Below are 26,625 nucleotides of genomic sequence, written 5' to 3'. Positions count from 1 at the left end.
TTCCCTCCCACAGATGCAATTACAGGAAAGGAGATTGCAATATTGATGTCAGACCAGACAGGAACCATGACCAGGTCTTACCAGTCTTATTCTAAGGCTACATTTGTCTATGCAATTATTTATTTATTAGATTTTCCCCCACCTTTAGTACTTTATAAGTAACTCAAGACAGTGAAGGTGGGTTGAACTGAGAGAGAATAACTGGCTCCCTTTTTGCCACTTTTCACAACGTGAGAACAGTTGTGTTCAACTCTTTTTCACAAATTTCTATGCCTCTTGTCTCTACCCTATTATATCTTATTGTCATCTTCCTCTCCTCTCTCTCTTTCTTTCCAGTCTCTGAATCACTTGTTTCTATTCCTTCCCCTCCTTGTCACTTTGTTTCTCTGATCACCACTCTCAGGTTTTCCCCCTTGTTCCTCTTCTACCTTCTTCACACTCTGAGAACAAGAGGGACTGCAAACCATAACTTCTACCTTAACTAATGTAAAAACAATGAATCGACAATATCTTCCTGAATCCCCAAGTGATTGCCAGTCACAAAAAGAAAAGAAAACCTACTCAGGATATCCTTGTCATTTAGGGACCTGTCCACAACCCTTGCAGCTTGACAGCCTGGTGGATGGGGGAAAGGAACTGGGCCACGCAAGTGGCAGGCCAGTGCATGAACTCAACTTGTGTGAATGGCAAAGTGGTTCGTGTATACATGAGTACACCAACCCACCACTCACACTGCCCGGTTTTGAATAGGCCATGGCCTGGTAGTGGGGCATAGCCCAGGGGTTGGGGATCCCTGACCTAGCATTATATTTATTTGCTATAGCGCAAATGAGATACACTTAAACAATTTAAGCTAAAAAAAGTAATTTTTCAAAAGCATAATTATTGTACACTTTGTGTTGCTTAAAATGAATAACTGGGGCATCCTTTATCAAACTAGTGCCTTTCAGATATTTTAGAATCAAAGATTTGATGCACTAATTTTAAGAAACCTGGACATGTTTGTAACATTTCCATAATTCAACCTGAAAGTCAAATTTGTAATTAACATTGAATATGAAAGGAGTTAATTTCTTAGAATTTGTTTGTTTGTTTATTTATTTAATCAATAACTATACCTGACTCCCAACAATCCTTTGTACTGACTGAAACTTTTTTTTTCCATTTCTAATGATCTATGGTTATGTTGCATGGCCATACAGCACAGATTTTTCAGTGCTGTTTTTCTGTAAAGATTACTTTACATAAAAGTCTGGCCTCTGCCTTTGTGGCATTTCTGTTGGTATTTTGTAAGCTGTTTTGAGTTGAGGAAACAGGGACTGAGAGAAAATATATGGAAATAGAGGCAATGAGAAAACACAAAAATTCCAACTGTTTATATAATTTGTCTAAACTAATTAATGTTAATACTTGATTACTCTGGCATGTGGTCCTCTTAATGTGTTGTTTGCATTCTTACAGTATAATCACTCTATTTTTCACTGTACATGCCTGGTAAGATTTTTTTCAAGTTAAATTAATGAAAACATGCTGCTTGCGTTCACCACAATATGTATTTTTTCATTTGAGACTTAATTTTAACTTACACTACAACTTTATTTTCTGTGCAGTTAAAAAACAGAATGAAAACTCATTCCACTAAGTAAACCTAATGAAAAAGTACAGTAATTTTATTTGTCTTGCATTTCACATAATACCATTTCTTGCTCTGTTTCCCCCCCTCAGTTTCCATTGCAAGACGTGTACAAGATCCCTTAGCTGAGCTAGTGAAAATTGAGCCCAAACATATTGGAATTGGAATGTACCAGGTAAGGCAATGTCGAGTATTTTAGTTGAAGGACTGTTGGACTAGTTGTTAGTCCAATATGATATGAAATCAGTGCTTGGTAATTGTCAGCTAGTTATATGTCTGTTTTAAAAGTTTCATGGAATAGTAATACATATTTTTTCTAGGATTAACTATGAAGGTTTAGGATTGCAGCCAGATTAATTGCCTATTAAAAACATCAAATCAAACTTCTAATTTGATCTGCAAATCTTTCTCTCATTTATATAGGTGCAATGGTCATTTTGAATTTTTTGAATGTCATTTTGGAAAATGCTGTAAGATTCAAAGTTCAGACAATTGGCCTCTGTCCTTTTTTGCAGTTTTTTTTTTTTTTTGGTAGAAGCACTTACTATACTTTGTTATTTTCATTAATTAAATGGCAAATTAATTCATTAATTAAATTTCATTAATTAAATGGAAAGCTTTTTGATTTTATATCTAAAAGATATATATACATATATATCTTTATATATATATAAAGATATATATAGATATATAGATATATATATTTATAGATATCTGATTGACTGCATGGCTGATCTGTACACACACACAGAGAGAGATTAGATAGGTGGGTGGGTGGGTGGGTGGGTGGAGGGAGGGAGGGAGGGAGGGAGAGAGAGAGAGAGAGAGAGAGAGAGATCCAGTGATTTTTGGAATTGGATGTTGAAAATTATATGTGCTATAAGTATATATGATATAAAGCCACTTAGAATTGGCTATAAGGATGGCTATATAAATGTTTTAAGTAAATAAATGCATATAGCATATATGAAAATATGTGCAAATACAATGTAGTTGATAGAATATTAAACTGAAAAAATGTTTTTAAAAAAAATTGCACATTTTTTTCTAAAGAATCCATGAATCTATAAACTTTGAATAGGATAAGGGATAAAGAAAGGTAATAGGCAGAGAAGCAGACTGATTTTAGAAGGCTGCCTATCTCTGTGTAGCACACATTAAAAGATAATTAAAAAAAATAGAAAGATAAATTTTTCAAACATATGAAATCTGATAAGGGGCTCAATGCCCATCCTAACCCAGGGTATACGGAAACAGAGATTTCTTGGAGATTATCAAAGTGGGAGTCATATAATCTATTGATGTGTCTTACCAAGATATCAATACCAATTATCATATTTTAAGGCAATTTTATGTTATTTATTGCCGCGCAGACTCTTAGAATTTACCATTGTGTAAATGCAAATACACACATATGGATATTAATACACACCATATGATATAAGCAAATATTTGATGAAAAATAGTTTAAATTAGTGCCAAAAAATTGAGGCCTTTGATCTATGGTGCTGGAGAAGACACTTGCAAGTCCCCTGGACTGCAAAGTGATCAAACCAATCAGTCCTAGAGATCAACCCTAACTTTTCTTTAGAAGGCCAGATCCTGAAGATGAAATTCAAATACTTTGGGCACCTAATGAGAAGGAAGGATTCATTGGAGAAGAGCCTAACACAGGAAACAATTGAGGGCAAAAGAAGAAAAGTATGATAGAGAATGAGGTGGATGGATGGAATCACTGAAGCTTAAATGGAGTCCAGAGGATGGTAGAGGACAGGAAGGCCTGAAGGAATGTTGTCCATGATTAATATTAGTTAAAAATGGAAACGTAATCATTTTGAAAAACACTTAGAAGAGCTCCACCATCAAATGGACAGGGTGCTACTTTATCCCCCTCATAAATTGGATCCTGTTTGCCCACTTGCTATTTTCTAAACAAACAGAATACCAGGTTGCCTGTGACTTTTTCAGCATTATATTAAGTTTACTTGTGAGGCTTAGAGAACAGAGCTTGCTCTTGAATATGACATTGCATGTATTATTCAGAAATGACAAAAACCATGGTAATCCTTCAGAGGAAGGGAGTTACATAGTCAGTTATTACAGTAACTGACCAGAATTGTAAACAAAACACATTAAAAATAAAGTAAAAGCTAGATAAAATATTACAATTAGCAGTGGGTTTATCAGTGGACAATAAATACCTAGTTGTACTTGAGCCTCAGCTGAGTATAATTTTAGTGCTGGTGAGATACGCTCTGTATTCTGGTGAAATGCAAAGATTGAATTGCAGCTGCTTTTTTGGAGCAATTTGTATAACAATAATTTTGGTATGTACTCTGTTTGATTCAGCTATATTTAAAAAAAATCACTTTGGCCATTTATTCTTCAGGCATGCAGTTTAGGTCTCGGGATCTTAGTTTTACTACAGTTTTACTCTGTTCCAAAACTGGAGTAGATTCTGTTTCCAGAAAGCCATAGTTGAATGCTTTTATAACTAATACAGAGAAGATGGTCAGTATCAAGTTGATTCTCTAGATTAAATTTCTATACAAGGGTAATTAAATTCCATTGAAATTAAAGTGTAATCAATCAGGGAAGACCTTGAGCCAACTCAGTGGGAGAATTCATCAGGCAAATCACTATTGATAGATCCATTCAATAGATATAAAGTTTTGTAATGAACCCTGCCTGTTCTAATCCACTTTTGAATTTTTAGATTGCTGGTTTTGTAGAGGGGAATGAAACTATTTCTGAAGTATTGATGGGATTGAGTAAAAAGCATCTTATTGTTTGCCCTGCCTTTGCATTTAGATAGTATAGCCTTTATTGTCATTGTATAAAATAAATACAACAAAATTGGTTTTAGCCTCACTGGTGCAATCACATGACAACAAATACAAACAACATAAATAGTAAAAAGAACAATCCCAATGCAAGTAATTAGGTGAAAAGAAAAAGAAAGAAAAAGAAAAACTAGTCATACATTTCCGTGTGTGTGTGGTGTGATTGTGGTTGTGTTTAAGAGTCTGACAGCCCAAGGATAGAAACTATTTTTAAGCCTATTTGTTCGGCTGGCTATGCTTTGATGTCTTCTGCCCAATGGTAGAAGTGGGAAGAGACACTGACCAGAGTGTGAATCATCTCTGAATATCTTCCTTACTCTGCTAAAGCAGCGAGACCTGGCGATGTCATCCAGTGGTGATAGATGGCAGCCAATGGTTACTTGTGCAGAATTTATCACGGTACAGCCTTCCTGTCCGCAGGATCACCAGAAACTATTACATATTGTAAGAAGATGAGTTATTAATCATAAGGCTACTAAGGTATGCTTCAGATTTGGTACACAAGTAATAGAACATTATTAAATGTTAGCAGCACAGACATTGCATAGCACTCCAATTGGGTTTAACTGCATAAGTTTTAATTGTAGTTTACTTAAAGTTAGTATACTTAAGCCACCATTCAAGAGCTGCTAAAAGTGAGAACGACTTCCCTCCCTGCTTGTAAATCAGCTGTTTTCTTGCCAGGTGTCTTGTGTACAATAATATCAATATCAGAAGAATCTATTCCAGAGATAGCATAAGGCCCAAAGCCAGACTTCTCTCTGTAAGTAGTAGTTAATAGCTTGGATAAGAGTTCTTCTCCTTTGTCAGTTTGATCTTCAGCATCTCCATCTAGCTGCCTTAGTAATTTAAAAGTAGTTTCAGTGGAATACAATTGGAGAGCTACACTATGGGAGGTATTGGTGTTGAAAAACATGTCTGGATCCGATGAAGGCAATAAATTAGCTTTTTTTTCAAGTTCTGGGTAGATTCTGTCATTGAAGTAGCACTTTGTCAAGCTGCAGATTGTCAGGATTAGACATTAAAAGTTCTCCATTGGTGGTCAGTGTACCCAGGCTTTTTGTGGTTGTGGCAGCATTAGCAATTTGTTGATTGACAGTCCTGAATACATGATAGGATAAAATTAATTGATGGTTTTGTTATAGAAACTGTTGTCACCAATGTTTCTGTTAATTTATCCAATCTCTGTGTGATATCTGCTTGCTCTGAATCTGGCAATGTACCAAATTAGTCAATCATCTTTTTTCCAGTGAGTCCTTGGCAGACTCTCTAGCTGTAGATAATGCAGTCTGTTGATTAGAGCTCTTCTTTATTAAGGTCACTGCTAGTGAAAGATCCCTGAAATTATATGAATTCAAATTGTTAGATTTAAAGTGGCAATATCCTTTTGGGAAAACTGATCCAAAATTGGGCTAGCATGTACTGGGAATATTGAGAAGGTGCTCAAGAAGGGCTTTATGTTAAAAAGCATGCTGTGGATTTTAAATTGCTCAAATGTGAGCAGAAATCTCATGCGCTCTCTTTTATATGGCAGCCATTGGGGTGTAGTAGATCTGTCAAAGAGCAGCTGTGTCAGTCAAGGCTAGAATATCTACCTTTTTGAAGTCCTTATCACCTCTATTCACCGTATTGGAAATCTGCAGAGTGGTCTGATTAGTCTATAAGTGATAATTGCACTTATTTCATCTCTGCCTTTTTTGACTTGAGATTTAATCCCTTCTCAGGTATTTCTTTCTGTCCTACTATATTCAGAAGTGGAGTTAGCTCTAAATTCCCATTAGCTGCTTGTTGCCATGAGCAGCAGGTGTCTTTACAGCTTCTGCTGCTTTATTTGGGTGACTGTGAGTATACTTTACAAAGGACTCTTCTAGTAGTCTTATTTTTGACTGAAGTCAAAGGTTCAAAGATTATGATGACAGTTTGTGTTCTGATCAGGCATTGCCATCAATAGTTATGAACTGTTACATTTCCCCTTTTTAAGTTCATATCATCCCCATCTTGCATAAGCAATGCAGCTGCTGAACAAACAGCAGCAATCTGGGTAGGGGAGAGTACGCTCCACCAGTGAAGAAGAAAATTTTCTAGCAGATATTTCATTACCCTAACTAGGTAACATCATCAGCACTGGTAGGAGAGTGACTTACCCTCAATTTATATTCTAGTGGTTTGTCTGTCCTGTCAGTACTTTGAAGTTCTATATGGCCAAACATGGACTGTAAATTAATAAAGAATTTAATGTAGAAACTGAGCATTTGATGGGTCAGAAAGATGAATATTTGGTCTCTGTTCAACATCAGCATCTACCATCTATGTTAGTTAGTAGATACTGATTTTGTGTTAGGAGATTCACGATCTTACAAGAATAGATGAATCAAAAAATGATAGGAAGAACCTTTCTACTCCTGATGGTTGCTCTAATGTTGATGAGAAACTCTTCAGAGCATTTTCCCTTGTGCTAAAGGTTATATAGGGTCTTTTTGAGAGGAGATTGTGTTGAAATGAAATAAATGTTCTGATGTAGGCATGATGACAAGTGTGCCTTGTGGTTTATCTTTAATCCTCCAGTGACAAAACGGAATAAATAATAGCTTTAGGTAACCCAAATTGCTTGCTTGTCAGAAGTTTTTAAACAAAGCATCACCCTAGAAGATATGTAAGATGCATGTTCAGTGATGTAAAGGAATTGTGAACCAGCGGAGCATTCAGCACAATGACACTTTCAGAGACAAATTGTTGAACTTGTTTGTCAAAGGAGTGATTATCCTTGGGCACAGAACAAATCTAAAAAGAAAAAGGATTAAGTGATTGTGACCTTTCTTCCTTTAATATAGTTAGGTATTTGTTTTAACAGAAAAGTTTAAGGGCAAATAAAGAAGGAAGACTTGTAGAAATCTGGGGTAGAAGCAAAAATTCTCTGTTTAATAGTTGCTGTTTAATTCCAAACTTTTTTCTTTCCAATTTTGATGAGAATTACAGAAATTTCACTTGATCCAACACAGGAGACTCATGGAGTAGGAAACTGGATATTCTGCCACTGATGGTGTTCTAAAAAAACCCCCAGTGATGTATGTACCAAAGGGTTTATTTATTACAATAAAACTACTTAATTGAAATGTAAAGAAGCATTATGGTGGTTTGTATACCATCAATGTAACATGAGTAATAATATTCACTATTTTAGATTTTACTGTCAGACCATGTATAAACAAAATATACATTCTTTTAGCAATACATTCCTTCATGTTCTGTATACTGATTTTTTTTCTCCTTGGTGCATTTGGGAAATTGGCATCTTTTAAATATATGAAAGATAAAATTTATAGTTTTTTTAACACTAGAAGGGAAACATAGTTCATTCCAGATGTAACTACAGCATTTTGTGTCAAATAAAATCTGTGAATAATGCTTCAAAACATAGGCTTCTTAAAAGGAAACAGTTAAACACACACATACCTTCCTGGTTCTATGTATTGCTTCAAGATCCTGATCAAATAAGAATTTTATGATGTATAATAGGAATGCTTGATATGAATGCAAGGTTCATAGAACGTTCTGCTATTACTTTACTATTGTAAAGTAAAACTGTATATTATATAGAAATGCTTTTGAAATGGGTGGGTGGGTGGGTGGGTAGGTAGGTAGGTAGGTAGGTAGGTAGGTAGGTAGGTAGGTAGGTAGATAGATAGATAGATAGATAGATAGATGATAGATAGATAGATAGATAGGTGATAGATAATGATGATGATGATGATGATGATAAATAGATAGATAGATAGATAGATAGATAGATAGATAGATAGATAGATAGATAGATAAGCCAAGAGCACAAGTCAGCCAAAAATGAATGAATGAATCAAGCATTCTCACTCAAGGCACAAATGACCAGGCTCAAATTATCCTACTTTGGGCATATTATGTGAAGACCTAGCTCTCTGGATAAGGATCTAATGTTGACAAAAGTAAGAGGAAAGAGAATCTATCTATGTGGTCACTAACAGTTGACATTGACTTGATGACACATAATGGATCAATCAGAGAGAACAAATATGAATGGTAAAGGGTCAGAAAGCTATTAAAATTTAAAGATATACCATTTTTCCTTTAACTGGCTTTTGGAAGATTTAATTGTCTCTAATTCTTTACATATTTCATGGCCATGGGGTGATTACAGTGGCATGAGATCACACTGAGAAGTCTTGAATTTTTCACTCCTAAGAAACAGAAGTTTTCTAACATCCAATATAAAATGAAGTGCTAGTGTCAAGCCAGGGATAGGCAGTTAGGATTTGCATGACATTCCTCCCATGTAACAACATTTTTCCTTATTTTATACATTTCTTTCTTTTATTAAATAAACTTTCTCAAGAAAAAATTATAAACAAACAAATGGCTATATTCCTCTTTTCTTGTCACACCCAGCTCTTTATAGACTTGTTAAGCATTATTTCATATCCTTCAATTAATTCAATAATACAGAAGCTGAAGAGCTGAGGACCCAAAAGTTATCCTTGTGACACTCTACTCCATCTCTTCTAAATTGGATAAGGAATATTCTTGGAATATGATTTTTTTTGGTTAACTATTACTCTATACTTAGCTGAAGTGCTAATCAGAATATCTTTTCATGAAGTAGTATAAGAGTCCTAGTTCGATGGTATTTGAATCTTCACAGTGATAAGAATAAAAGTAAAAACAAAAATATAATTACACAGAAATAAGTTCAGCCTGAAAGAGCTTTGGTTGTTTTAAGAGTCATAGTAATTTTAATAGATTAATTGATAGAGGGTGGTACAGTGGTTAGAATGCAGTATTGCAGAGCTAACTCACTGCTCACTCCAGGAGTTCAATTCTGAATGGCTCAAGGTTGATGCGGCTATTTCTTAAAGGACCATCATGTTTTTTCCAGTTAATGCAAAAACAAGAAAAAAACACTAGTTATTTCAGTAAATATCAGAGAGATTCTGTGCTCACTCAAGGTCAAAAACATATTCAGAATCATTATCAATATTTTCACAGCCATATTTATTTTACCATTCCCATTTGTATTAAATGTCACTATCTTATAGTACCCAATAGAATACATCTATCAAATGTTTTTATAAAGCATACATTTTCTTTTTCTTTTGGGTATGCATTATTATACAGTGATTATCATTGTTGATCTTTACAGCAACAAAAATAGGCATTTTTTAATCAGTCAGTCTTTAAAATTTCATTTTTATTCTGCTTTTCATTTCATACCATGAATTATATTAAATTAAATTAATGTCTATTTTAAACAAAAATTAAATATACCCTAACGCAGAATTACGTTGTTTGCTTTTACAACTGTAAGTCATAAGCAATTAATTATCCTTGGAATTAATTTGCCATTCCCAGTAGCATCATAGGTTGATACAGGGTTAAAGATAGTTTAGTGTTTTTCTTCAGTAAGTTGGGCTCAGCTTTGGAAGATTTCAAGTTAAAGGAAATTTTGAATATTCTTAGTCTACATGCAAGATTATTTAAGATGAATGCTGCCATTCTTACTGTCATCCAGATGATTATTCTAAATCTGTATTCAATATTTTTTAAAAATGTAAAGAGAATCACCAATTCTCTTTCTGTTTCATTTTACATATTTTCCAATGTTTTGTTCAACAAAGGTTGACTATATAGTTAAGTAGGAGATCTTAGTTTTCATTTTTAAAAAGTTAAAAAAAAACACCTTTGAATCAAGCTCATCATGTTTCAGCCTTTAAATTATATTCATGTCCCTTTTATAGAATTCAACAGATTGATGCTTGTATATTGACAAGTATTTGTGGGAAATAAACAAATGAATCTGAATAAGTAGAACAATACTCAGTAGTAGATATACTTTAATGAAAGCATTTTTGTTGCTTAGACTGCAGCAACCATGCTTTTATCAATTCTCCCACTTACCGCTCTAGTCTAGATGCATCACAATGTTTACTTAAGGACAAAGTTCACAAAAGTAGAGTTGTGGAAGTGATATAAGGCTTAAGTGGTAATAGCAAATATTTGGTGATCCAACTTTCTGTTAAGATAAATCACTTTTTTTCAAAAGTTTCTCTATTAGATATTAATGGATGATAACTTGGATATGACAAAACAACTTATTTTGCTAGATCCATTTAAAAGTATGTTGAAAATACTGATTATATACTGTATTTTTTGGAGTATAAGACACTCTGAAGTATAAGACGCACCTAGCTTTTGGGGAGGAAAACAAGGGGGGGGAGGGAATCTGCCTTTATCTCCTTGCAGCAAACAGTACAGACGATATACACTGTTTGTGGTGTTACATTTCAGACTATACTTGTACAGATGCTGTTAAAATTGATGTGGCTTTCTGGAATTATATGTTATTCTCTGCTATTTAAAAGAAGATACTATAGCACTGGGCCTGTTCAGATCAAGCATTTATTTTAAAAAGCTTCTTAAAAGTTTTTTTTAAGCTTCTAAAAAGCTTTGTTAAGTTGTCTTGAACAATAATAAAGCAGTCTTTAAGAAATAAGTCTAATAATTTAAACATTCTATAGGCATTTATAGTTATTGACTTAGCTTTTTGCAGCAAACAGCCCGTTTCACTTTCAATTTCAGTTTTATCATGGGCTTCCCGATCATCAGCTGTTTCAGGCTGCAGGGATTGCCATAGCCTATTGCCGCTCCTGAAAGTCCCATTTACCCATTTGCTGCAAGGAGGTAAATTGCTGGAAGGCAGAGGCCAAAGAGTGGGGTCAGGTGGGTGGGTGGGGCTACATTTGGTGTAGAAGATGCTGCACCCAAATTTTCACCTTCTTTTAGGGGGGAAAAGGTGCTTCTTATGCTCTGAAAAATCCAGATGTTTCGTTTAAGTTTGACTTGGCCTGGATATTAGAAAAAGTCTTGGTTGTTTATTTCAATTTATTATTCAGATTTCATAGTTAGGATGTACACTTTTAAGAGAAAATGATATGTATTACAAGAATAATAACTGGAATGGCATAATGTGCCATATTATTTGTGCCATACTAATTTTTTATAACATACAAGTCTTAGAATACCACTGAACAAGACTCGGGTTTAGAAGTACTAGATTTGGGGGATTTGATGTGGCTTTATCCAGGCAGTCATGTTTCTTTAATTGTGCATTTTAAATGTTGTAAGCTGCCCAGAATCTTTTTGGAGTTGGATGGCCTCAAAAATCCAACAAATTAAATTAAACTAATTATAGCTTAAGGCTCATGTTAGATATCATGTGTGATAAATTTCCTCACTGATAAGACTTTTTAGAGCCAATTTAAAATTTCTCAGAATTGAGACTACCTCTCAGACTGAATCTTTGAGAAAAATATTCATATATAAGGACTTTTTTTTCTTTACCCGCTGCCCAGCTTTCTAAATCTTTTTCATTTATTTTACCTCCGCTACTTGTTTAGGAAAGTCTTCATTATTGAAACATCTGTCTCTTATATTCCTTTACTCCATCTGAATCAGTCTCCAGTATAATTTATTTTGCATTCTCTGCAATTTGGTCTCACCAGCTGTTCTTAATGTTCTGCCATGGTGTTATCTCCATAATAAAGTAATTATTTTTAGATGATGTAATTCTGGCATCAGGCTTTCTCCCTATGCATAATATCGCGTAAAATCATAGATAATGTGGGCACCACTTTTCCTACAGTCACTTCCTTCGTTGCCTACCTGTATTTCATCTAACTTTAATCTGTTTTTAAATTCTTCTAATTATTTTTTTAAATTACAAACTAATAAAAAGTGTTTATGTTAGAAAATGAAATGCCAGCCAAAGTAATAACCAAATACTTAAGGAACTCACAGCTGATGGTGAAGAAATAATGATGCTAGTTTATTTATTTTTTTAGAATCAAGAATAAAGATGAAAATGGGCTGGAAAAGTAAAGAAAAGGTTAATAGAGAGGAAGCAATTACAGAATTACGCAGCACCATCAAGCATAAAAATAGCAAAAAAAATGTGGGTTTTTTTTTTCAATAGTAATGTACAGCTATGCCAGCTAAACACCGAAAAATAGCAAGATAAAGAAAATAGATTTCTTCAAATTACAGATCTGGAGACCCTTACAAAAGTACCAGAGACATCATGAAGAATTATTCAATGGATTCTGGCTAAAATAAAGACTGACCTGTTCCCTTTAAGGCAAGGATGGGCAAGCAGAAACCTCTGTCCTTTGGCCATGTGGTATAAGCAGATCATAGCCTTGAAAAGGATGCCATTCCTGGCAAGAGTAAGTAAAGTAGAATACAGTAGAAAGGCACCATTGGTCATGCCTGATGAGGCATGGGATGAGGATGGTGCATTAATCTTGATACTCCTTGATCTCTCTGTGGTTTTCATGCCATTGATTATGATATCCTGTTGGATCAACTTCAGGGATTAGAATGGAAGCCTTGTTTTGCTGTGGTTTTCCTCCTTTCTAAAGTGGCTGAATTCAGTGGCCTTGTAGGAAATTGCATCCTTGGCTCCACACTTGTGGGATGCCAGTGGGGTCAACTCTTTCTGCCCTGTTATTTAACATCTACATGAAACCACTGGTGAGGTCATCTGTCAGTTTGTAACCAGGTATCATCAATATGTTTATGATACCCTTATGTATAGTATATCTTAACCCCAGGCTGATGAAATCCTGACTTGAAATCCTGAAATCCCAGGCTTGGAGGCTGTGCAGGTCTGAATGGAAAAAAACAGAGCTGTTTCCAAAAATAGTTTGCTTCCTAGGACTTACCAAATGTTTCGGCCTTCTTTGCCTAGAGCAGGGCTGTCAAACTCACGGCCTGTGGGCCGAATACATTACATGCTGGCCATGCCCATGCCCGGTTTAGGGAAGAGGAAAAAAGTCATACTACGTGACATCATAATGCCGTGATGACACAAGTTTGACACCCTTGGCCTAAAGGATAGTTCTTAAATATTTTTGTCAAGGTTATCTCTCATACTATCTATCCTTCAGACAGCCATTTATGTCTTGATCACCTCACCATTGGATTAGGATAATGCTATGGTATTGCCAATGACAATTACGTGGAAGCTACAGCTGCAGAATGGCAGTGGAATGGGCTGTCATGGATATGCTATAGTATGCAGCTGTGTCCTCACTGTTTTATGAGATACACTAGTTACCAGTTGGCCTCCAGATGTAATTTAAGGAGTTGGCTCATCTGTAAATCCACTAAAATAAATAAATAAAAAATAAATAAATACAAACATCGGTTTAAACCAAAAAGCCAGTATTCTTTATTTAAATCATAATCACAAAAAGCTGTCCTCAACTGTCCCCTTAAAAATGTGCCCTGGATTGTCATGATGGGGAAGGGGTGCGACGACTCAATTCTACATTTAAGCACCATCCCTGGAAACACTTATTTTAGCTTGGCTTGCTTTAAAAAAAGAAAAGAAAGCAAAACAAGACAAATGGTCTTAAAATATTATTTCTGCCTGTTGAAAATACTACTTTATTTTGTTAATGTATTATTGTATGAGTAGCATATTGAATTCTTAATGATTTTTAATAGAAAACTGTGATGAGATTGAATGCAGTGGGTTTTATTACTTAATAAACAAACATGGTATATTTCTTAACCCATAAAAGGGAATCAAACAACATGGCTTTTAAAGAGAATCATAAAAAGCCAAGATTAATAAAGTCATAACTTAAATTCCTTTATGGTTTTAAAACACTTAGTGGCCTTTTAAATTATACTGCAGTATCACAGTCTATAAGGATAGATATCAGATCTCTGTTTAAAACAAAAACACATGCTACTGCTTTTACATCTACATTTATACGAAGTCCTCAACTTATAACTATAATGGAGCCCCGAATTTATGCTTTTAAGTGAGATATTTGTTAAATGAGTTTTGCCCCATTTTACAATCATTCTTGCCACAGTTGTTAAGTGAATCACTGCAGTTGATAAGTTAGTAACCCAGTTGTTAAGTGAATCTGGTTTCCCATTGACTTTGCTTGTCAGAAGGTCATCAAAGGTGATCACATGACCTTGGAACAAGGCAATCGGTGGTGGGTTTGGCCCAGTTCAGCCAAACCGGTAGTAGCGGCAGCAGGAGACTCCACCCACCCGCCCGGACAAATACGCGCAGGAGAATGCCCAAACCAGTAGTGAAAAAAATTGGCAACCCACTGCATATAAATTCAATAAACCAAACCAAATCAAACCACTGACTGCAATGGTTATAAATATGAACCAGTTGCCAAGCATCTGAATTTTGATCACATGATCATGGGGATGCTACAAAGGCTGTAACTGAAAAACAGTCATAACTTTGAACAGTTACTAAATGAACTGTTGTAAGTCAAGAACTATCTGTACTTGAAATAGAACTGCATCATGAGCAGAGCAGTCCTGTGAATTTATAAGAATTACAAATTGTGACAGAGGACAACAAAACAGTAGGATTTTGAGCCATACTCAAAATCCTACTGTTTTGTTGTCAAAACAGAAAAGAAGGAGGAACGTTTTCCTTTGTTTTTTCTTCTCAACTTTTTTCTTTGCCAAATGTTCTTTGTAAATTGTTAGTCCTAAAACAATATGTGCATATATATCTGTAGCCTTTTCCTTTCCATAACAATTTATATGCAATGCCAAAATTATAGAGCAATTTCAAGTTGCCTGTAAAACAATCATGAACAGTGCAAGAAGATAGGAATGTGGAATGAATTCCCTCAAAAGATAATAAAATCACTACAAAGCTATATCCGTATATATTTGCTTAATATTTCTTTTTCCATATTTTTCAATACAAAACATTCTTCATTATTGTGCATGATACCAGGCTCAAGTAAATTGCCTCTTCTATATCAGGTTGTATTCCTTCTCCAAAACAGGTGTTTTGGTCTACAGGTGCGTGCAAATTGTTGCTACTAGTAGCCCAGTTGCAGATAACACAGCAAGTGTTATCCTGTGGTGGTGCAATAATTGAAATCCAATATTGCAAGTTAACTCACTGCTCACCATCAGGAGTTCAATTCTGACTGGGTCAAGGTTGACTCAACCTTCCATCCCTCCAAGGTTGGGGGGCAGTATGCTGACTCTGTAAACTGCTTAGAGAGGGCTGTAAAAGCACTGAAGAGGTGTATAAGTCTAAGTGCTATTGCTATCTGAACCACTCTTCTGAACAAATATGGCCTTATGTATTGGTATCTTCAAGTTCAAACTGCGGTAATACATTTTATGTAGGGCAGCCCTTGGGAATTTTTTCCAAGCTCTAACTAGTGCAGAGTATAATACTTAGGCTGAGTAATATCTCTTTACCACACATTAGAATGTCTACTCCAAAAGACTAACAGTGCCTGCCAAAAAGTGTCATTTTGGTTTATAAGGTTATAAATGACTCAGAATTAGATTATTGAAGAACTGACTTTTTCCATATGGCCTTGCCTAGTCTTTATAGACTATGGAGTATGATTGGACACAGTCTGTTCTTACTTCTTTAGTAATTGGTGCACCCATTATGTAAAATTGTGTCTAAAGTAATATTATAAATGTCCCTAATGTGATGTGCTTTCTGTAGCAATGTTTGGGTGTTCCTCTGAAATCTCACTGCAATAACCCATAGTATTTAATTGTTTACATTTCATTTTGCTACAATATATTGTATTTTTGCTGAGTTAATTTCAACTCTTTGTAATATAGTAATTTTATTAACCAATTACAATTTCAAACAATAAAAAAACTAATGCAAAGTATGAAAAAAGATTTTAAAAAATAGTTCAGAAATGGAAAAAACAGAAAAAGAAAAATGGAAAAATAAGTATAGCATGGTAAAGAAAAATAAATACATAAAGTTTCATATTGTAAATCTTGTTGATCCAAAGGTTCCTGTTAGCTGAGGAACAATTTTAAAAATGCTAAGAAAAGGAAGTACATGGCACTGAGGCACTTAGTGTGTGAGTGGGAGAGGCACTCTGTATGACAAAAGTGCAGTTTCAGCACCATAGTTATTTCCTTGTCTTTCAGAGCTCTAAACTGCCAGGGATCACTGTCTAACACTCTTCTTGTAGGAAGCAACTGTGTGGAGCACTTGTGGGTAATCTCAAGTTCTCCTCTTGTCCAGAAGTGAATTATTTAGAGCTGGTTTACTTCCAAGTTCTTTATTCTGCTGTGGATACGTTTGTTTTCTGTAGAATTGTGTTTCAGTTCAGCATTTCACCAAGTCTTATTTAATTATAACCCTAACACAACAGTATGAACAGTAGTTCAACACTACGATTAAATGAGACTTGGTGAAATGTGTGTGTGTGTTTGTGTGTGTGTAAATCAGCAAGTCAACCAAATATAAACTCTCATAGGCTTTTTGACCTTCAGCTTTAAATAAAATATCTTTGTATTAAGAACACAGCATATTAAATAGAAATATTGAGGATCCCAAATGCATTTGTAAAAGTTTCATACACAGAAGTTTTATGATGCTTTTGTTCTGTTGCATCTGATGAAGTCTGATGAAACTTGACTAACAGTGGTAATAATTATGTACATTTTAAAATAAAAAAACATTATAATATTACAATAGCTTTTTTATATCCCCCACTGAATAAAAGACATGACTATGATTACTAATTTATTCATTCATGCAAATACAACACTATTTCTCAAAGGCACATTTATAAAATAAGCAGTGGCTTTTTTGAATTGTAACGTTGCTGCCACTGGAGTTTCGCCTTAGAGACTTAAATATAAATAAGCTAAAGTAATAAGGGTGATATGTTTTATGGAGCTGTATGAACCTGAAAAAAATCTTCTCCATGCTAATAACATTTTGGCAAGTGAAAAGAAGAAGAAAATAATAATTTTGAATTCCCTAGCAACCAGAAAGAGACAAAAGGCAAAACTGAAGTCCTTGCAATATTGTAATATTTTATGTCAGTGATCCATGTTGTTATATGAGAGTAAGGGGTACAGTTTTGTGTTGAAGACACATGTAAACTAGACTAATCAGTATGAAAAGAAATGAGGTTAGCAGATTAACCATCACAGGGAGCTTAGAGAAATATACTCACTCACTCCCTTCCTTCCTTCCTTCCTTCCTTCCTTCCTTCCTTCCTTCCTAGGAGGGAAAAATCATATCTAGGAGATGTTTTTATAGTATCTGTTCCAAACAACAGAATAATTTCAGTGAGTCCGATTCAGTAAAACATGCTGTAATATGTGTATTAGATGCTTTCCTCTGAACCGTCAGACTTTCACATGTTGTGTAAGAATTCTGAGAATTGTGGTCACAACACATTTGGAAGGCATCAAGTTGGGGGAAGCTAGCAAGGCCCTGACTATAAATGCCAAAATCTAATTATTTCCAAGCAATTTCTACATTTTAAGAATGTCTTACGATATACTACTGTTAGTGCAAAATATTAATTAGATATTAATTGACATTTTAAAATGACCTTTAAAAATGAAGGCTGTGAATTCCCTGATTTGAAGAAAAGGCCTTTTACTTCTGTGCTGCATAGTTCTCACTTTTTATGCAGCTTCACTTTTGCATCTTTTAAAAATGCATTAAAGATTGTGTTTAGCAATGAAATTGAACTCATGCATGATTCATCCATGGATTTAAATGCTTTAGGGTTGTTTACTTATTTTTGTTACTTGACTCATGCAAAGAAAAAAGAAAATGTATTACACTAGATAAAATCAGGGTTGGGGGTTAACAGTGGCTTGAATTTGCAAATCAAAATGCTGTTTGAGATGGCATGACTGAATTGGTGATCGCTTTTGAAATAAACACGGGAGATGTAAACTCTAATAGAAGGAAAACATAGAGGAAAAATGAACAAATAACATACAGTGTCTCTTGAATGCCTCTACACAGGCCACCAAGAAGCCTGAAGTGATTGACAGTCATCCTGGTTGAGTATTTTTTTCCCCCTGAGGCAGCACTGAAGTCAGTTAAAGTCTATAGGCAAAGTGAAGTGAATACCAGTTTCCCCAGTACAAGGGCTATTTTTTAAAAAAAAAAATCTAACTGAAAGCAGATGTTTTGCCTAGACTTAGAGTTTGTTTCTGCCAAGCTTCTCATCAGAGGTCAGAGTTCTGGACTCAGGGCTCTGCTAGAATTCTTTCACAAATTGCTATTCGGTGAGGTTTTAATCCTAATGGAAGAAATAATGCACTTGTAAAATATGCAGTTATTACAAACACAATATACATATTGTGGACTTCAAATAACTACATATTTAATTCCCATAAACATGGAATGCAAATGAATGCTAAATATAGCAACTTTGGACGTTCAAACCGAAACCAAGTTTATACCACTCTTATCCTTAACACTCAAACAGTATGGTAATAGCTAAAAAAACATGTTTTGTGTTCAATCTTGTGTTTAATATTTTGAAGTATATATTGTTTACATTTTTTAAAATTGGAAATGTGTTATTAGGTTGACAAGTATTCTTAAATACTTAAATAAATGTCAATTTATTTTTATAATACATGCTTGAAACACACAGCAGTTGGGAATATGTCAGAAATGTCTGATAGCATTTTAAGAAAAAAGATTCTTTCTTCAAAAAAAAAAAAAAAAAGCAACAAAACAATCATTATGAGAGCCAACCAGAAATACTTTGCTCCCTTTGCAGGCTTCAGTCAAGTGAAGCCACATATTATCCAAAGTCAGATAGGTTATATTGATGCATATATCCAGAAACTCTTACGGTAATAATCAATAATGGTAACTTTCTGTTCTTTCATAACACTTTCATTCTAGTCCTAGGACTACAGGTAGTCGTCGACTTACAACACACCTGAGCCCTGGATTTATGTTGCTAAGTGATAAATTTATTAAGTGAGTTTTTCCCCATTTTACAACTTTTCTTGCCACAGTTGTTAAGTGAATCACTGCAGTTGATAAGTTAGTAACCCAATTGTTAAATTAGTAACATGGTTGTTAAATGAATCTGGCTTCCCTGTTAACTTTACTTGTCAAAAGGTCACAAAAGCTGATAGCATGACCCTAGGACACTGCAACTGTCATAAATATGATCCAGTTGTCAAGCATCCAAATGTACATCACGTGGAAAATGGTCATAAGTCACTTTTTTCAGTGCCATTGTAACTTTGAATAGTCACTAAATGATATTTAGGTTTAAAGATAGTTTCTATCCTTGGGATGTGAGACTTTTAAATACAACCACAATCACTCCATGGACATGCTAGTTTTTTTTCTTTTCTTTCTTTTTTCGTTTCTGCTATAATTTTGCACCAGTGAGGTTAAAACCAATTTTGTTGCATTTAAGTACAATGACAATAAAGATTATACTTATATTGTAATGAAATGAAATTGTAAGTTGAGAATTACCTGTAATTTTGCGAATTTCTAAAAAAAATCTGTATAGCATGCCACATTTAAAATATGTATTTTGCTTTATTAAGCAAACTAAAGAAGAAGAGTTGTAACAATATAATTGTGGAAAAAATACAAATATCAGATTTTCATGTTAAAGTTACATATTTAAAAACTGTAGATCGAAGTAACATCAATATTAACACCTACAGTAAAATGAATGGGAAATCAAGGCCTGGAAACTTGCGTCATAAAATAACTTGATTACATTGTTCATAAGCCCTCATTCCATTAGTTTAAAAAATTGAAAGATCCACTGCCAACAGATATCAGCACAGAGCTAGTGTGGCACTGGTTAAATGTTAGATTAAGACTAGGAAGACCCAAGTTTCCTCAGCTATGAAAACACATTGTATGACTGAGCCAGTCATTATCTCATTCAACCTACATCAGTGGGAAGTGAGGGCTACATTTAATTTTTTAAAAAGGAGCTGAAGGCAGCAACGCATTGGCCAGAGGTTGGTAGAACTGAGATGTGTAGGAGGGTGTGTGAGAGAAAGTGACTGTTCTTTATTTTGTAAACTATATTTTGACTATTTTAGTTTCCTGCACAAAACGGTGGGAATCTCCATTGCCAATTTTCATCTGCAAAAATGGCTTTAAGATTGTAACTTGTTCACTCCTACTGTAATGCTTCAGTCCAGGAACAAAGACTACCTCTCTTTGTAGAGCTCTAAATTATACCAAGAGTTTATGAAATTGAAAATAATTTTTAATATATTGCATTTTATACAATAAATCTTCCTCCTCTTTTTATATAGCAAAACTATTTAGCATGGATTATGGCAGGACTGAACTCAGCCTTTAAGTGAAATGAATTCCATCATAGCTGTCCAATTTTTCACAACCAGTGCCATGTTTTTTTTAAATTTTGTATTTTGTATAATAGTGGGTGTCAGTCAAATGTATTGATCTCTGATTTTGACAGAAATGTCCTTAGAAATGCTACAATGACATATATCACTGTCTTAACAAAGCCATCACAATCAGATTAAGTTCTGCTTATTAGTATTTTAATTATCTGCAGCAGCATCACTGCTGATTTTCTCTTTCATGAATGTTTATCTTATGACTAAAAAATAGCTTCTTCTGCCATATTACTTGTGGTCCTACTGATCCCATCCTGCTTTGTAGCTTCCTGTTCATCATCATAATCTTCCAACCTTTACATGAAAGAAAAATAAAAACAATCTCAGAGTGGTAATTTATTACTGATGTCTTATATTACAAGGAGCTGATAATTAATGTATACTTATTTATTTGTTTATTTTAGATTTTTAATCTCACATTTATGATTATAAATAATGATTTATGTTTAAGGAGCAATTCATATTTTCATCTTCAATCTGAAATGGTATTTTATTTAATGTATTAGATTTGATACGGTCTCACATTGGCAGTTTACCAATCTGCCCACAAACCCAGTAAAAACAATTAACAAAGTTAAAAGCTACATAAACTGACAGCCCTGACTAAAAACAGTACAAAAATACAAGAACCCTACCACTTCATAACCACAATTAACCCCAAGCCTGGAAACAGAATCAAGGCTTAAGGGCTTTCTGGAACCCTAAGACATTGGGCACCATTTGTATCTCTTGGAGGGGTGTGTATATTACAAAAAAGCTGAAATATGCAGAAATATATAAAACAAATATTAAATAATTAGAAACTGATCAGAGTCAAAATTTATCCACTTGCCTGTTCAATACTAGTAATTATTTGGGAACTTTTGTTTAAAATTGAAGCTATTTAGATTTTGTTGACATTTAAACCAATCTGATATGTAATACTTTTTTTTGCCTCTAGTAACCATTTCATAAAAAGATTTTTGATGTTTTTGTTCATATTATTGAATTTCCATTTGCTTGGCAACTGGAATTCACCACTTCTCAAACAGTACTTTTTAAGGCATGAACAACTTTGTTTTGTGTTTTTGCTCTTGGTGTTGCTATTGATCTTGTTCTACAGTTACAGGACCGAAAAAAGATCCCATTCAGATATCTTTTATTTTTTTCCACTTTCAACAAAGAAGATGAAAAAATGTTTTTCAAACCTGCAGCTAGTTATTTCTGCAGGAGTTCCCACTTATATTCCATCTTGATTGACATTTTGAAATGGCAGCTTTTCACAAAAAGCTGTTAACTTGTAGAATTTGGTTATGGTAGTAAGACAGACTGACTTTGTTCTACTGTTGGGACTTGTCCAATCTAAACAGAATGTGCATTTGAATTTAATAGTGCTGCTCAGTTTAGACTATGAGTGCCTAACACTGGTCTTTCTGATTCATTATTATACATGACCCACTGGATATTCTTTTGGAAAATCTTTAGCTTTATAATTACTGTAATTTGATTTTCTTCTTTCTTTGCCTTTCATTCAGCAGATATTTTTTCCAAAGTTTGACTAAATAATAGAAGATACATAATATGTCTTGGCAAATAATGTCTTCAAACTTTTTAAATGTTCTATTTCTATACATCACTCTTAAAACATTAAACATACACAAATCCTGATAGCTTTTTTCCCAATTTATTTCAGCTATGCTAAACAAAACAAAAAAGGTTATACTCTTAACCAATCATTGTAACATGATTACATTTTAATTTACAGTTGAAAACTGGAGATCTAGTGAGCACTATATCATAATTTTCTCTTAATCATTGCCAATCATTTCTTTAATGGCTTGCCAGCTGTTTGAAAGTCAAGCATATAAAGAAGGAGTTTGATCCAAATTCTCAGTTTCCCTTCTACATCTTCTTGTGCTCAAAGTACAGTATGCATGGAAGTATATTTTGAACATCAATTTACTTGATATATGGCAATGTCTAACCTGCAATTTAAGGCAAATGTCTACAAATACTAACTATTGTTATGCCATATGCAGTTACCTTTCTTTGAGTTTTACAGTTTCTTATATGTTAATACCATGTAATGTTTAAGCTTTTAGATTTATAATTGATGAAAAAATGGGGAATACTGTGGTTTGAGAGGGTTATCTTTTTCATTTTTATATTTTTATTGCTGTTGTTTTAATTGATATTAGTTTATGACAGACAAAAACTAGATATCTAGGAATTTTCATGGTAAGTTTGTTTCGTATAGTCCATGTGCAGCACAGTCTGCAGCTATGGATATTTCTGATTTTATACATTTTATTTCTTCTTGTTTCTCTCAAAAGCAGTGATATTATTTGTGAAAGTACTTCTAGTTCTTATGAACATCTATTATATCATGAAATCTTTATTTCCCTCTATGTTATGCTGGTGTGGTGATACCACATTTCCAGAAGAATACTTAGATTAGACAACATTCAGAGGAGGATGACAAAGATAGCACAGGGTCTTGAGGACATGGCTCATAAAGACAAGCTGCGGGAATTTGAGTTCTATATTCTGAAAAAAAGAAAACTGGAAAACACATTATCACTGTTCAGATAAATAAAAGTATTATATGGAACATAGTCAGGAATTGCTTTTGTTTGCTATAGAACTTACACCAAAATAATGAATATAAGTTGCAAATTCCTAGATTTTGTTTAAATATAAGGGATAATTGGTAAGACGGATAGATGGTGTGATCTGTGAAACAAAGGACCAGTATGGAATTTGTAGGTTCTTCATCTCTTGATGAATTTTATGTTCCCTTCTACAAACTGTGGAGAACTGTGATCTCCACGGTTCTGTGATTTTATGGGTACAAAAAGTTATGCTTAGACCCACTACAGTCTAGTACAGAGGAATTCACATTCAGATCTTTCCATCCACATAGGCAAAGTTCTTTTCACTGAAGAAAACACCACTATGGCACAGGTCCTTTAATGTGCATTTAATCCTTAAAGAGAGTTACTGATCATTCTTACTGTGAGTAAGAATTCCAAGTTCTAATATCTGTTACAATGTTTTTGCAATTACCTTCACTGTAATATAAATGAATTTTTGCATTACCATTGAAAAGAATCAAATTAATCTTGTTAAAATACTTCTATGTTGCCTAATGATGTGTAAAATATTATAATCTATCACTAACTGAGACCAAGATATATATTACTGCTATTTTTCAAAGAGCATCCACTGCTGGCATTGCATTCCACATATAGGATTGAAGAACAACACAGTTCAGCTTGAAAATTAGAAAAATGCTGGGTAAACTCCAGACGTCCCCTCATATATCTCCTCACCAGCTGGGAAAACAAAATATACAGGGTCCCTGCTAACAGATGGGGATATTGTCTTAAAAGTGCATTACCTCGATATAGTTATTGGTTTTCTAATTTAGACATTTTGCTATATATCAGAGAACCTTTCAATTATTCATCATATTTTCCCTTCCTATTAAAATGGCAAATCTATGTACTGATACAAATATTTCTAGCAAAAATAATGTATTTCATTATTTCTAAAAATTGTAACAGAAGAGACTTGGGTAAAGTAAGAAAAAATACCTTGTACTTTAGAGCAATATTTAGAATATTCATCTATTGTAATGTTATTTGCTTCTTTCTAAATATATAAAACTTATTGATTTTTTTAAAAAAAAACATACAATGTTGGTGAGGATACATTACTCCAATGACTTAAATTGTTTCCATTTCCACTATAATTTCATAATAGTTTTATTTAGGCTGTTGTTCTAAATAAAGAAAATTTCAACCTGAAGTAATTACTGGAAGCAAATTCACAATTTACATGAAATTAATCAAAATCAGGATATTCTGTTTGTAGTTTTCATATACAACAATATTCCTACATTCAATTTTGCATTCATTTCTCTTTGTTTTTATTATTCTCCCATTATATGCATTTCTGTGTGAGTGTCATTCTTTCATAAATATATTTTGTACTATTTTTATTCATGAACTGATTTTTAAAAATTTTGAAATCATATATTGCATAATTTTTAAAAATGCAAGAATAATTTCTTTATCATCCTTAGTTCAAAGTGTGCTTCTAAACTTGCACATGTTACATCTCTACTCTGAGCTGCACTAGTTGTCAGTTAACTTCTTCAATTCAAAGTGTTGGTTATGATTTTTAAAGCCCTGTATGGCATGGAGCCAGGTTATCTAAGGGACTACCCCTCCTGAGATATATCTCCCATCTCATCAGATTTGAAAAAAGGAGTATGATGTGTGTCCCATTGACCAAGAAGCTTCATTTGGTGGGACTCAGGAAGAGAGCCTTTTCTACTGTGGTACCTACCCTCTGGAACATCAATCTCCCTGAGGGAAAATTGGCCTACAGTATATTGGCCTTAGGGGACGCGGTGGCTCAGTGGCTAAGACACTGTTGATCAGAGAGGTCAGCAGTTCAGCAGTTCGAATCCCTAGGGCCGCATAACAGAGTGAGCTCCCGTTACTTGTCCTAGCTTCTGCCAACCTAGCAGTTAGAAAGCATGTAAAAATGCAAGTAGAAAAATACTTGGGTGGGAAAGTAACAGTGTTCCGTGTGCCTTCGGCATTTAGTCATGCTGGCCACATGATTATGGAAACGTCTTCGGACCGTGATGGCTCTTCGGCTTTGAAACAGAGATGAGCACTGCCCCCTAGAGTCGGGAACGACTAGCACATATGTGCAAGGGGAACCTTTACCTTTACCTACCTGCCTTAGAGAAAGCTTTTTAAAAAATGGTTCTGCATCAGTCCTAGGGATCCCATGGAAGTATGAGACCTGTTAAATGCTGTACTGAATGTACATTTAGAGTACATGCACCTCTGTCTTTTTTGTTATTTATAGCTTTGGACCATTTTAACTGTATTTTAATGTTATATTTTAATAATGGCTTTATGTTATTATTTGTATGTGCTGCATGAGATGGTCAGCTACATATATTAAACAAACAAACATGAAAAGAGAAAAAAGTAAAGAGACCACGTAGAGACCTATCATTGTAGGAAGAGCCTTCTTTTAACCATATAGAATTTTCATACATTTTAGCTTGCTGGAAAATCAGGATTCTGAATGGTGCAGAATTTTTTTTTTATAAAAAGAAGAATGGATGGAAGCCTCTGAAGGTAAATGGGCAATGGGCAACACTAGTATGCTTTTCTCCCTCCATTTGTGCCGACACTTAAAAAAAGGTCACTGCCTTTCCTCATAAACTAAACCATGGCAGCTTCTACTATTTTGCTAAGGCACCATTAATAAAGATTTCTTTCTTGGTATATATAAACACTTAAAATTTTTCTGGACCAGTCTGTTAGTTTTCTTTCTGAGTGGATGGATAATGAGTCAACACCTCTGCCAGTGCTCTTGAATATTTCTGTAATTCTATTGCTGAGTGGAAAATTTTTACTTCCAAAATAGGCAATTATCAAAAGAGGAAGAAAGGGGACAAAGATAAATAAGCACCTTAGTTTCCATAGAATTTAAGCCAGTTCTACTTTCTATTAAAAAAGGTTGGAGAACAAGATGCTGCTATAGGTAGGTATGATTACAGGAATATATAAAAGTGACTTTGGATGTACTTTAATGGTGAAACTTCATGACAGACATTTTATATATTCTTTTTATAGGCTCATCTGTTTAGCTATAGGCTTAAGGTGCCAAAAAATATTGAAATAGACATATTAGCAATTATTTTAGTGTGATTTAGTTCCAGGGCACCTTTGGTTAAGCCAAACAGACATTGTTGCATTAGATTTTGCCTTTTAGCAGTGTGGTAGAGTTCAAATTTTGGCAGGAAAAATGTTTTGGAATTGTTTTTATAAGGAAAGAAGATATGAAACTTAAGAAATAAAATAGCCAATATTTTTATGTATTTGTGGGCAT

At 34.2% G+C, this 26,625-nt stretch overlaps 1 protein-coding gene across 2 annotated transcripts in view; it reads left to right on the top strand.

Moving 5' to 3' along the window:
* SRBD1 (S1 RNA binding domain 1) overlaps positions 1 to 26,625 on the top strand; it is a 151,352-nt gene that overhangs the window by 84,633 nt on the left and 40,094 nt on the right. For both annotated transcript variants that reach the window (XM_032216369.1, XM_032216370.1), the window contains one exon: positions 1,726 to 1,808. In XM_032216369.1, the coding sequence (XP_032072260.1) occupies positions 1,726 to 1,808 (83 nt within the window). The remainder of the gene's footprint in view (positions 1 to 1,725; positions 1,809 to 26,625) is intronic.

The sequence above is a fragment of the Thamnophis elegans genome, chromosome 4, assembly GCF_009769535.1.
Source record: "Thamnophis elegans isolate rThaEle1 chromosome 4, rThaEle1.pri, whole genome shotgun sequence".
Taxonomy (NCBI): domain Eukaryota; kingdom Metazoa; phylum Chordata; class Lepidosauria; order Squamata; family Colubridae; genus Thamnophis; species Thamnophis elegans.
This window is presented reverse-complemented; position numbering and strand designations above follow the sequence as displayed.